The sequence below is a fragment of the Eptesicus fuscus genome, chromosome 20, assembly GCF_027574615.1.
Source record: "Eptesicus fuscus isolate TK198812 chromosome 20, DD_ASM_mEF_20220401, whole genome shotgun sequence".
Lineage (NCBI taxonomy): Eukaryota > Metazoa > Chordata > Mammalia > Chiroptera > Vespertilionidae > Eptesicus > Eptesicus fuscus.
This window is the reverse complement of record NC_072492.1, coordinates 50,076,161-50,087,054: the sequence shown is the minus strand read 5'-3', so window position 1 is coordinate 50,087,054 and position 10,894 is coordinate 50,076,161. Positions and strand designations below refer to the sequence as shown.

Below are 10,894 nucleotides of genomic sequence, written 5' to 3'. Positions count from 1 at the left end.
TTTGTCCCTCACACCACTCCTGCCCCTCCCCCCGTGTCCCCAGAGGCTGACCGGAGGGAGCCTCCTCCTCGGGGTCTCCGGAGGCAGAGGGCGCGGGCGAGCTGGGAGCCCCTGACCGTGTCGGGGCAGCGCCCTCTGCACTCCCTCCGGCCCTTGTCCCTTCTGGCCTGCGAGGGGCCACAGCTCCAGGTACCACACTTTGTAAACAGCCCACCCCTTATTTTCAAATTATAGAAGAACATTCAGCCCAGCCAGCATTGGGCATCCGCCTGTGAACCAGGAGGTCACGATTCGATTCCCAGTCAGGGCACAGGCCCAGGTTGCAGGCTCCAGTGTGGGGCGTGCAGGAGGCAGCCGGTCCATGATTCTCTCATCATTGATGTTTCTCTCTCTCCCTCTCCCTTTCTTTCTGAAATCAGTGATTTTTTTTTTTTAAATAAAGGACGTTTATGTAGAAAGTTACAGAGGGGGTAGAGTGAGCCAGCTGGGCTGCGTGGGCTCAGGAAACAAGTCACAGCGCAGAGGAGGCCCGTGGCGCTCGGGAGAGAGAAAAGCAAAGGTAAGTGCCTGGGGGAACGTGTGTGTGGGCGAGGGGGAGGCGGGACTCTGCTCCCAAGAGGGGAGCGCCTGTCCCCCTTTCTTAGCGCCCCCAGAGGGGTCTGAGGCTAGAGCCCGCGGTTTCCTGCTGCAGCCCGAGCGGATGCACAGCCAGGGTCATAAGACGTCCAGAGCTGTGGGAGGTCAGTGAGGCGGCCTGGAGAGGGCCGAGGGCTGAGCAGGAGGACACGTGGGGGCCCCCCGGGGGCAGAGGCGGGGCTGGAGCGGGGACTGCACTTGGAGTCCCAGGCACCCGAAGGCAGCCCTCACACTGCTCACACGGTAGGGACTTGTGGCAGTGTGGCCTGCTGCCGTGGCCAGCGGGCAAGAAGTAAACTAGAAGTCGCCTCGGGCCCTGCCCAGTGGGCTCAGTGGTTAGAGCATCAGCCATGGGCTGAGGGGCCACAGGTTCAATTCCCAGCCGAGGGCACATTCCTGGGTTGCAGGTTCAACCCCCAGCCTCTCGGGGTGCATTTGGGAGGCGACCATCGATGTTTCTGTCTCCGACCCCCCTTCCCTCCCACTCTCTCTCAAATAACCAATGGGAACATATCCTCCAGTGAGGATTAACAACAACAAAAAGGGAAAAAGGAAAAGGCACGCTTCTCATTAGAAACAAACTTGCAAATCCTGTCACCTGCTAAAGGGCTTGTGTCCGGAACACGTAGGGCATGCACAGCCCAGTGACGAGACAGCCCGGTTAGTCATGGCGAGATTAGATGGACCCTGGGCCAGAGAGGGTGCGTGAACACGAGCGCATGCAGACGCTCACCGTCACCGGTGAGAGCAGTGCCGTTCCCCTGCGGGCCCACAGGAACGGGGAACAAGGCCGCAGACCCGTGCGGAACCCGCGGTGGTCGGGCCGCGCAGTGGCTCCGCAGCCGCACGGGAGCCCACACTGTCCGCAGGGAGGGCGGGGATCGCGCTGTGCTGAGCGAAAGCAGCCGGCCACAAGGTGCGGGAAGTCCTGCGAGCGGATCCCTGGCCGCTGGGGCGGGCGCGGCTGAAGGGGCCTGCGGAGATCTGGGGGTGATCTCCAAAGTCCCCTTAAAACCGATCCTCACAAAAGGGCCAGTTAAGCAGCTCAGCCCTGGCCGGTGTGGCCCAGTGGATAGAGTGTCAGACCGAAGGGTCCTGGGTTCGATTCCGGGCAAGGGCACGTATCCTGGCTGCAGGCTCCTCCCCGGCCCGGGCCCTCGCGCATGTGTCTGTCTCTCTCGTTGATGTTTCCGTCTTTCCCTCTCTCTCCCACTCGCCCTAAAAACCAATGGACAAATGCCCTCGGGTGAGGATTAACAAGCAAGCAGCTCCTGTCCGAGGTTTACATGTTAGCATCGCAGGCGGCGCTCCTGCCTCCGGTGGGAGCCGGGCTGGGGCACGGGCTGGGGCACGTAAGAGCATCTCCCAGGCCAGCCGGGGTCCCGTCCCCAGGAGCCGCCAGCACTCTCCCCACGTGGCTCAGCGGTGGCTTCCTGTCCCAGCAGCGCCACCCACACTCACCCGGGCCCAGGATGGAGTCGGGGGCCCGCATGTCTCCCATCTCAGCTGTCCCACGGTCCCTTGATGGGGGGGCGGGGGGCGGGAGGAAGGCGTGAGGCCCGGGGAGCAGACTCCATCGGCTTTGGTGACGGGAGGGTTTTCCTGGGACCCTGGGGCTGAAGACTGAGCAGCTGCAGGTGCCAGCTGTTAGCAGCCCCAGCCCCACCCCGGCCTTCCCGCCATCCCCTCCCCTGGGGCCCTGACTGCAGCTCGTTCCCTTTCACCCCGTCTGGTTATCGAGTCACCCAGATGCTGCCTTGGGCGGCTGCCTTCACCGACACCCACGGGCAGAGCGGAGGGAGGCGGGGAGAGGGCCCCCCGAGCCTGAGAGCAGCCAACCCCAGGAAAGACCCATGTCACGTGGTTTCTGGGAATCGAAACCAGGGCTGTGGGAAGCATTGCTCCGCGGGTCCCGGGCGAAGGGCAGTCTGCAGAGGCCCTGCAGCAGGAAGACCCAAGACCACCAGCGTCGCTCAGGCCGGTGAGGGTGCCTTCGCGCTCAGGTGGGTGCTGCCTGAGGGGCCACGTCTTCCTGTTGGCGCCCAGCGGGGGCCCTGGCGCTCCCCCCCAGCCCAGGGTCATCACCTGCTCCCGGGCCCCCGGGGCGTCCGGCGCAGCCGGGCGGGTGGGGCGCTGCCCGTGGACACGGCCAGCTCGGACGCAGCCTCACCGGTCCCTGACCCGCACCAGCCCGGCCTGCACCTCCAGAGGACCAAGCCCTCTTGCCAGCTTGCACAGAGGCAGGCGGCCTGTCCCCCCTCCCTGGCTGCCCAGGGCCTCTGTCACCCTGGCCGGCCAGGGTGTCCGCGCCCTCCATGCACCCCTCAGCCTGCTCTCGCTCCCCTCCCCCCCGGGCTCACGGATGTTCTGTCTGCACAGCCTCTGGCCACTCCTGCAGGGCTGTTTCCTGAGGTGGAGCCCTGCCCTAGCAAGGCCCTGGGCCTCTCCCTGCCTGGGCCTGCGCCCCGCCCTCCCCACCTGTCCCAGCCCCCGAGGGCCTGGTTTCTGAGAGGAGCTGTTTCCTGTCCTTACTGCCCTGGGACGCCCCGGACCCCCAGGCGCCAGCACCCTCCCTGCCCTGCAGGAGCAGGGTCCCCAAGGCGCCCTCTGCCCTCCACTCAGTGAAGGCTGGAGGGCTGCTCTCTCACTCCGCCTCCTTCCGCTGCAGGGCGAGGGCTCCCAGGCCGCCATGGCCCTCCCCCGGCTCCTCTGGGTGTGGCTGCTGGTCGCAGGGACTCAAGGTGAGCTGGGCCCCAGCGGCCCCGCCGCGGTGTCTCCCTGGCTGGGCAGGCTTAGTGCCCGCAGGAGGCCAGGCAGCGCTCCACCGGTGCTGGTCACTAGGTCAGCGAAGATCAGCTCACGGGTCACTGAGGTCAGCTCAGGTCATAGGTCAGCTCAGGTCACTGGGGTCAGCTCAGATCACGGGTCAGCTCAGGTCACTGGGGTCAGCTCAGGTCATGAGGTCAGCTCAGGTCACAGGGTCAGCTCAGGTTACCAGGGTCAGCTCAGGTCACAGGGTCAGCTCAGGTTACCAGGGTCAGCTCAGGTCATGGGTCAGCTCAGGTCATGGGTCGGCTCAGATCACTGGGGTCAGCTCAGGTTACCAGGGTCAGCTCAGGTCACAGGGTCAGCTCAGGACACTTCTCTCACTGAGGCCCCAGTGTCCCAAGTCGTGTGGCTTCGCCTTCTGGGGGGATACCAAGGAATTCTCCACTGCCTCCAGCTCCCAGGGGACGGGGATGGGGGGCGGGGAAGGTGGGGTGTGCAGGAGGGGCCTTCAGACCGGCCAGATGCGGGGGGACAATGTCGGGGCCCTTCGCACACGGACTGGCAGAGTCCTGGCGCCTGACTCAGGCTCTTTACCCCGAGGCCCGGGGGGCCTACCTCACCCTGGTGACCCCGCAGAAGCCAGCAGTACCCCAACTGAGAACTGCCCTGGGACGCTGTCAGCTGCAGCCAGGGCTGAGCCGGGCAGGCGGCACCTGGGCCCCCGGGGCCGGCACCCGCTCTCTGCACCGGCTCTCCGGCCTGTTCCCGCCCCCCCTGCTCCCCCCCACCCACAGCCCTGCCCGCTGCCCGCTGCCCGCTGACCTGGGTGTCCCCTCGGGAGCCCTGCAGGCGTGAGAGACGGTGACATGCGGCTGGCCAACGGGAGCCCTGCAGGCGTGAGAGACGGTGACATGCGGCTGGCCAACGGGGACGCCCCCAACGAGGGCCGCGTGGAGATCTTCTATGGAGGCCGGTGGGGCACCGTGTGCGACAACCTGTGGGACCTGGTGGACGCCGGCGTCGTCTGCCGCGCCCTGGGGTTTGAGAACGCCACCGAGGCCCTGGGCAGGGCCGCCTTTGGGCCAGGTAGGCCCGCGTCCCCTGCCTCCCAAGCACCCGGCCCCGGGGGTCGGGGGGCACCGCCTGGGACACGGGAGGGCGTCCCACTCCTCCCTGTGCTCACTCCCCGGCCCCTGGCTGTGACGAGGCTCCCGGCACGTCCTTCAGCCAAAGCCCCTCTCCCGGGGACTGACCTTCACCCCAAAGGGAAGCTCGGAGCAGGAAGACTCCCCGCTCGTGGCTGTGACTCCTAAAGAGGGGGTACCCGAGATTTCAGTGCCTCGCTGTCCACGGAGCGGACAGGCCCCGGGGAGGAAGGCTAGCCGGTGCACAGAGAGAAGGGGGAGCCCGGCCCCTCCAGTGTCTGCCCTCGCTGCCCACCAGGAACCGGCCCCATCATGCTGGACGAAGTGCAGTGCTCGGGGACGGAGCCCTCGCTGGCCAACTGCTCGTCCCTGGGCTGGCTGCAGAGCAGGTGCAGGCACAGCCAGGACGCCGGCGTCATCTGCAGCAACGGTGCGTGGGCTCCCACCCGACCCCCCAAAGCCTGGGCCCCCGGGGCTGCCCCACCCGACCCCCCAAAGTCTGGGCCCCCGAGCATCCCGCCCGGGGCCCAGGATCCTGGTCCTGCGGCGCCCCGCCCCGCCCAGCTCATCGCACACCTGTGGGCGGGTTCGAGGTGACGCCCACTCTGCAGGAGGCGGGACAGCCCGCAGAGCCTGCCCGGGTGGCGGCCCGTCCTACAGCCCCGGGTTGTCCCCGAGCCACGGCCCCTGCGCCCAGGGGCTGAGAGTGCAGGCTGCTCTCTGCAGGCGCCAGCGTTTCGTTCCTGCGGTCCCAGTGCCGCCGAACACAGGCCCTGGCTGCCCGGCCGCATGCTGACTGTCCTGGGGCCGAGGGTCCATCCTGGGGCTGAGGGTCCATCCTGGGGCTGAGGGGCCTGGGGCTGAGGGTCCATCCTGGGGCTGAGGGTCCATCCTGGGGCTGAGGGGCCTGGGGCTGAGGGTCCATCCTGGGGCTGAGGGGCCTGGGGCCGAGGGTCCATCCTGGGGCTGAGGGTCCATCCTGGGGCTGAGGGGCCTGGGGCTGAGGGTCCATCCTGGGGCCGAGGGTCCATCCTGGGGCTGAGGGTCCATCCTGGGGCTGAGGGTCCATCCTGGGGCTGAGGGGCCTGGGGTTACTTTTCTTTCTTTTTGAGAGAGAAAGGAAGGGGGAGAGAGAGAGAAACATCAGTTGCCTCCCGTACCCGCCCCAACCTGACCAGGGATCAAACCCTCCACCTTCAGTCCATAGGAGGGAGCTCCAACCACTGAGCCACACCAGCCAGGGCTGGGGCTTTTTTTTTTTTTTTTTTAATTTTAGGAAGGGAGAGGGAGAGGGAGAGAGAGAAACATTGATCGGCTGCCTCCTGCACACCGCCCCTCCCCCACTGGGGATGGAGCCTGCAACCCGAGCAGGTGCCCTGACCAGGAATCAAACCTTGACCTCCTGGTTCATAGGTCGACGCTCAACCACTGAGCCACGCTGGCCAGGCGGGGTGCAGGGGAGAACCCAGGCTGGAGTGGGGGGTGCAGGACACCTGGCTGGGTGGGTGCAGGGGAGCACCGGGCTGGGTGGGTGCAGGGGAGCACCAGGCTGGGTGGGTGCAGGGGAGCACCGGGCTGGGTGGGTGCAGGGGAGCACCGGGCTGGGTGGGTGCAGGGGAGCACCTGGGCTGGGTGGGTGCAGGGGAGCACCGGGCTGGGTGGGTGCAGGGGAGCACCTGGGCTGGGTGGGTGCAGGGGAGCACCTGGGCTGGGTGGGTGCAGGGGAGCACCTGGGCTGGGTGGGTGCAGGGGAGCACCTGGGCTGGGTGGGTGCAGGGGAGCACCGGGCTGGGTGGGTGCAGGGGAGCACCGGGCTGGGTGGGTGCAGGGGAGCACCGGGCTGGGTGGGTGCAGGGGAGCACCTGGGCTGGGTGGGTGCAGGGGAGCACCTGGGCTGGGTGGGTGCAGGGGAGCACCAGGCTGGGTGGTGCAGGAGAGCACCAGGCTGGGTGGGTGCAGGGGAGCACTGGGCTGGGTGGGTGCAGGGGAGCACCGGGCTGGGTGGTGCAGGGGAGCACCAGGCTGGGTGGGTGCAGGGGAGCACCGGGCTGGGTGGTGCAGGGGAGCACCAGGCTGGGTGGGTGCAGGGGAGCACCAGGCTGGGTGGGTGCAGGGGAGCACTGGGCTGGGTGGTGCAGGGGAGCACCGGGCTGGGTGGGTGCAGGGGAGCACCGGGCTGGGTGGGTGCAGGGGAGCACCGGGCTGGGTGGGTGCAGGGGAGCACCAGGCTGGGTGGGTGCAGGGGAGCACCGGGCTGGGTGGGTGCAGGGGAACACCGGGCTGGGTGGTGCAGGGGAGCACCAGGCTGGGCCAGGGTTGGGGCAGGAAGCACCTACAGTGGGCCCCCCTTGCTGAGTGGAGCACCCAGGAGGCTCCGAGAGGCTGGGGTGGGGAGGGATGGGGCGCTGAGCCCACCTGGTCTAAGTGTCGGGGTTGACCTGAACCTATTGTGGCAAAGGAAGAGCAGGTGGAGTTAGTTCCCGTGATGTCTGGGGGGGGGGAGCGCATCCCCGCAACCGCCCCCGGGGCCTGAAGGAGGCTGCCGAGGACCCCGAGGCCTAGCTCTGGGTCGCCCCGAGACCCTCTGGTTGGGGCCGTCACAGGAGGCGTGGGGTCAGACGGTAACGTCTGGGTGATGGATCGATCGGTTGGAATTTTAAGGGATGGGGCCTCGGCTCTGGAAATAGCCCCTCTGGCCCCCCACCTGGGGGGGCTGCCTGGGTTTGGGGAGCAGGTGAGGAGCAGGGTGTGGGCTGGGAGGATGGGGGCCGCTGTGGGCAGCAGCACCCTGTGTTCCGGGCAGACGTCCCCGGCCCCGGGGGCCTCACTGAGCAGGTGGGGCAGGGCAGAGGCCGCAGTGTCAGGGAAACTGGCTCAGGGAGAAGTACTTCCGGGTCACGGAGCTGGCTGTGCCGGCGAGCTCCTCCCCAGCGAGCGGTGCCTCCTTGCCCTTCCTAGAGACGGCCAGCACCCACACGCTGGACCTGTCCGGGGCGCTGCCCGCCGCCCTCGCGCAGATCTTCGACAGCCAGCGCGGCTGCGACCTGTCCGTGGCCGTGAAGGCGGAGGGCGCCGAGCCGCTGAGCTTGTGCGCCCACAGCCTGATCCTGACCAGCAACCCCGAGGCCCAGGCCCTGTGGACAGAGCCGGGCAGCTCGGTCACCATGGAGGTGGACGCCGAGTGCCTGCCTGTGGTCACGGACTTCATCAGGTGGGTGTCCCGGGGCGGCTGGGCACATGCACACACACACACAATGCACACACACATGCCACACACAACCACACACACACGCCACACACAAACACACACACACTACACACAACCCCACACACACATCACACCACACACACACATACCACACACACATACACACTACACACACAATGTACACACACACAACACACAACCACACACACACCACACACAAACACACACAACTACACACATACACACTACACACAACCCCCCCACACAACCACACACACAACATACAACCACACACACGCCACACACAAACACACACATACACACTACACACAACCCCACACACACCACACACACATGCACACACACAACTCACACAACCACACACACATGCACACGCAAGCACGCACACCACACCACACACACACACCACCACCACCACCCTCCCCCCCCCCTCTCTCTCTGGCATGGCCCTGCTGGGAATGCTCACTCGCCGCCACCAGGGGGCCCCCGAGGGGCTGTTGGAGCCATGGCTGAGAGAATCCTGGTGAAAACCGCCCTCCGCCCTCTCCCCCAGGACTTGGGGCGCCAGGGGCACTGAGACCGGGCGGAGGGCTGCGTCCAGCTGCGCCTGCGGGTTGTTTCTGAGGAGGCGGCGGTGCCGCAGCCTCGGGCAGCGCTCGGGGGGGCTCTGCCTGCCTGTCTGTCTGTCTCTCACCTCCCCCGAGGCAGAGCTGCAGAGGCCTCAGGAGACCCCTCTCTGGGCCAGCCCGCAGACACCCCCTTCCGTGCTGAGACCTCTGTCAGTTACCCGGCCCCTCGCCAGTGTCCGTGGTTTCTCGGGGTCACGGACACCCCACTCCTTTCAGGGTGTTGGCAGGGCCGATGGTGACTGCGCCCACCACTCGGGCAGGCAGAGCGGGGGCTGGGCGGGGACTGCGCAGCTGCCCGCAGCCCGAAATGAGAAGCAAGAGGCGGCGACAGACACATCCCGCAGGGCCGCCCTCTGTCCCCGCCGCTGGCTGGGCCCCGGGTGGGGGGCGGGGGGCTCGTTGCGGTGAAAGCGGTAATGCCCAGGGTGGCCGGCACCGAGGCCCTGCCGAGGCCGGGCTCGGCCCACCAGCAGGGACGGTGGCCCCGGGGACGGCGATGGAAGAGGGAGACCAGGAGGTGGTGGGCCTCTCCCAGCCGGCCAGGCCCGGGCCCACCCCGTCGTGGGTGCCCAGGGCTCTGAGCAAACTCAGACTGGAATGTGGGCTGACCCGAGATAAACCGGGAGGATGGGTGCTGATGCCTCTTGCAATGGCCGGCACGCGGGGGTCAGCGGGTCAATGGCGAACGCGGAAGAGGAGAGAGGAGGCGGCTGCCCCGGGCACCCTGCCCCAGGTGCTCAGCCCCCCACCCCTCCAGGTACTTCTATTCCCGGCGGATCGCCGTGTCCCTGCCCACCGTGAAGTGCTTCCACCAGCTGGCCTCCACCTTCGGGGCCCAGCAGCTGCAGGCCTACTGCGCGGGCCTCTTCGCCTTCCTGCTGCCCCAGGACCTGTCCTTCCAGACGACCCTGGACCTCCACGCCTACGCCCTGGCCACGCGGGACCCCGCGCTGGAGGAGCTGTGCGTGCAGTTCCTGGCCTGGAACTTCGAGGCCCTGACGGTGGCCGAGGCCTGGCCACGCGTCCCCGCGGCCCTGCTCCGCGCCCTGCTCTCCCGGAGCGAGCTGGCTGTGCCCAGCGAGCTGGCCCTGCTGACGGCCCTGGACGCCTGGAGCCGGGAGAAGGGGGCCGCCCCCGGGGACGTGGAGGGCCTGGTGCGGGAGGTCCGCTTCCCCATGATCCCGCCCGAGGACCTCTTCCAGCTGCCGAGCAACCTGAGCCTGTACCGGAGCCACCGGGCGCTGTTCCAGGAGCAGACCCTGCGGGCCCTGGAGTTCCACACGGTGCCCCTGCCGCTGCTGGCCCAGCTCCGCGGCCTGAACCTCAGCCAGGACGCCTACCAGCCCCGGCTCTACACCGCGCCCACCTGGAGCTGGGCCGTGGACAAGAGCTCCCGGGCCTCCCGCCCTTATGACTCGTACCGCTACCCCTACGGCTATGACCCTTACGGCCGCTACGGCTCTACGTCTACGGGGTCCTTCCAGACGCCGCCACACCCCAGCTTCCTCTTCCGGACCAGCCGCGTCTCCTGGACCCTCGCCTACCTCCCCACGGTCCAGACCTGCTGGAACTACGGGTTCTCCTGCTCCTCCGACGAGGTGCCCGTCCTGGGCCTCTCCCAGTCCGGCTCCTCCGACCGCACCATCGGCTACGAGAACAGAGCCCTGATGCTCTGCGGGGGCCGCTTCGTGGCCGACGTCACGAGCTTCGAGGGCGGGAAGGCGCCGATCCCCAGCGCCCTGGGCGCCAACAGCTCCCGGAGGGCCTCCTCCTTCCCCTGCCCCGCGGGGTCCTTCAGCAGCTTCCGGGGGGTCATCCGCCCCTTCTACCTGACCAACTCCTCGGGGGTGGTCTAGCCAGGGGCTGCCCTCCCCCCAGGGGCGCCCCCCTCCCCTCCTCCCCCCATGGGCACTGAGCACAGCTCCTTCCTCTCCGTAAGCAGCCACCTCCCACCCCGGCCTCCAGATGTCCCCCTGCTCCCACTGATCTCTCTGAGCTGAAGGAAAGCGCCGGAAGGTTCCAGTGGGGACTCACCCCAGCCGAGAATCCCTAGTCCCCGCTGCCCACTGGTTGGGAAATGGGGAGACGTGGGCCTCGTGGCCTCCGGGCTTTGCGCGCCGCCCTCCCGCTCAGTCCCGTCCGGTGATTAAAGTTGCGCGGCGGTGCCGGCTCCCTCCTGCAGCAGGGGTGTGTGTCCCTTCTGCCTCGGACCTGGGTGTGCTGGCCCCGGGCTGGTGGGCGACACGGGTGGTCACGTGTAAGCACACACCAACCGGGTGTTTAAAACGGGGGTCCTGGAAACTGTGGGCCGCGCTGGGGGCTTCGGTGGGGGCCACCTGGCTGGTTCCGTGGAGAAAGGAAGACTGGGGAGCAGGGCGTGTCCCCGGGGGGAGGGGCAGCAGGTCCAGGAACCTTTCCCGTTACCCCGTGTGCACGGGGGGGGGGGGGGGGGGGACACAGACACGCCAGCATTGATGGTAAGAGCG

General features: G+C 67.7%; 1 protein-coding gene across 2 annotated transcripts; it reads left to right on the top strand.

The window, feature by feature from the left end:
* The first annotated feature begins 2,563 nt into the window (after positions 1 to 2,563).
* Positions 2,564 to 10,581, top strand: LGALS3BP (galectin 3 binding protein). Of its 2 annotated transcripts, none has more exons than XM_028130485.2 (6): positions 2,564 to 2,617; positions 3,305 to 3,377; positions 4,255 to 4,491; positions 4,849 to 4,980; positions 7,509 to 7,761; positions 9,166 to 10,581. In XM_028130485.2, exons 2-6 carry the CDS (start codon positions 3,326 to 3,328, stop codon positions 10,262 to 10,264), a joined length of 1,773 nt encoding a protein of 590 aa, XP_027986286.2. In that variant the 5' UTR covers positions 2,564 to 2,617; positions 3,305 to 3,325; the 3' UTR covers positions 10,265 to 10,581. The 2 variants fall into 2 exon arrangements, with proteins under 2 accessions (XP_027986286.2, XP_054565272.1); XM_054709297.1 differs by having other exon boundaries at positions 2,564 to 2,639.
* Positions 10,582 to 10,894: the final 313 nt, after the last annotated feature.

Coding starts and splice junctions, on each gene's coding strand:
- LGALS3BP (XM_028130485.2), top strand. CDS start 3,326: ATGGCCCTCCCCCGGCTCCTCTGGGTGTGGCTGCTGGTCGCAGGGACT. Junction 4,492..4,848: donor CAGGGCCGCCTTTGGGCCAG/GTAGGCCCGCGT, acceptor GCTGCCCACCAG/GAACCGGCCCCATCATGCTG. Junction 7,762..9,165: donor GTGGTCACGGACTTCATCAG/GTGGGTGTCCCG, acceptor CCACCCCTCCAG/GTACTTCTATTCCCGGCGGA.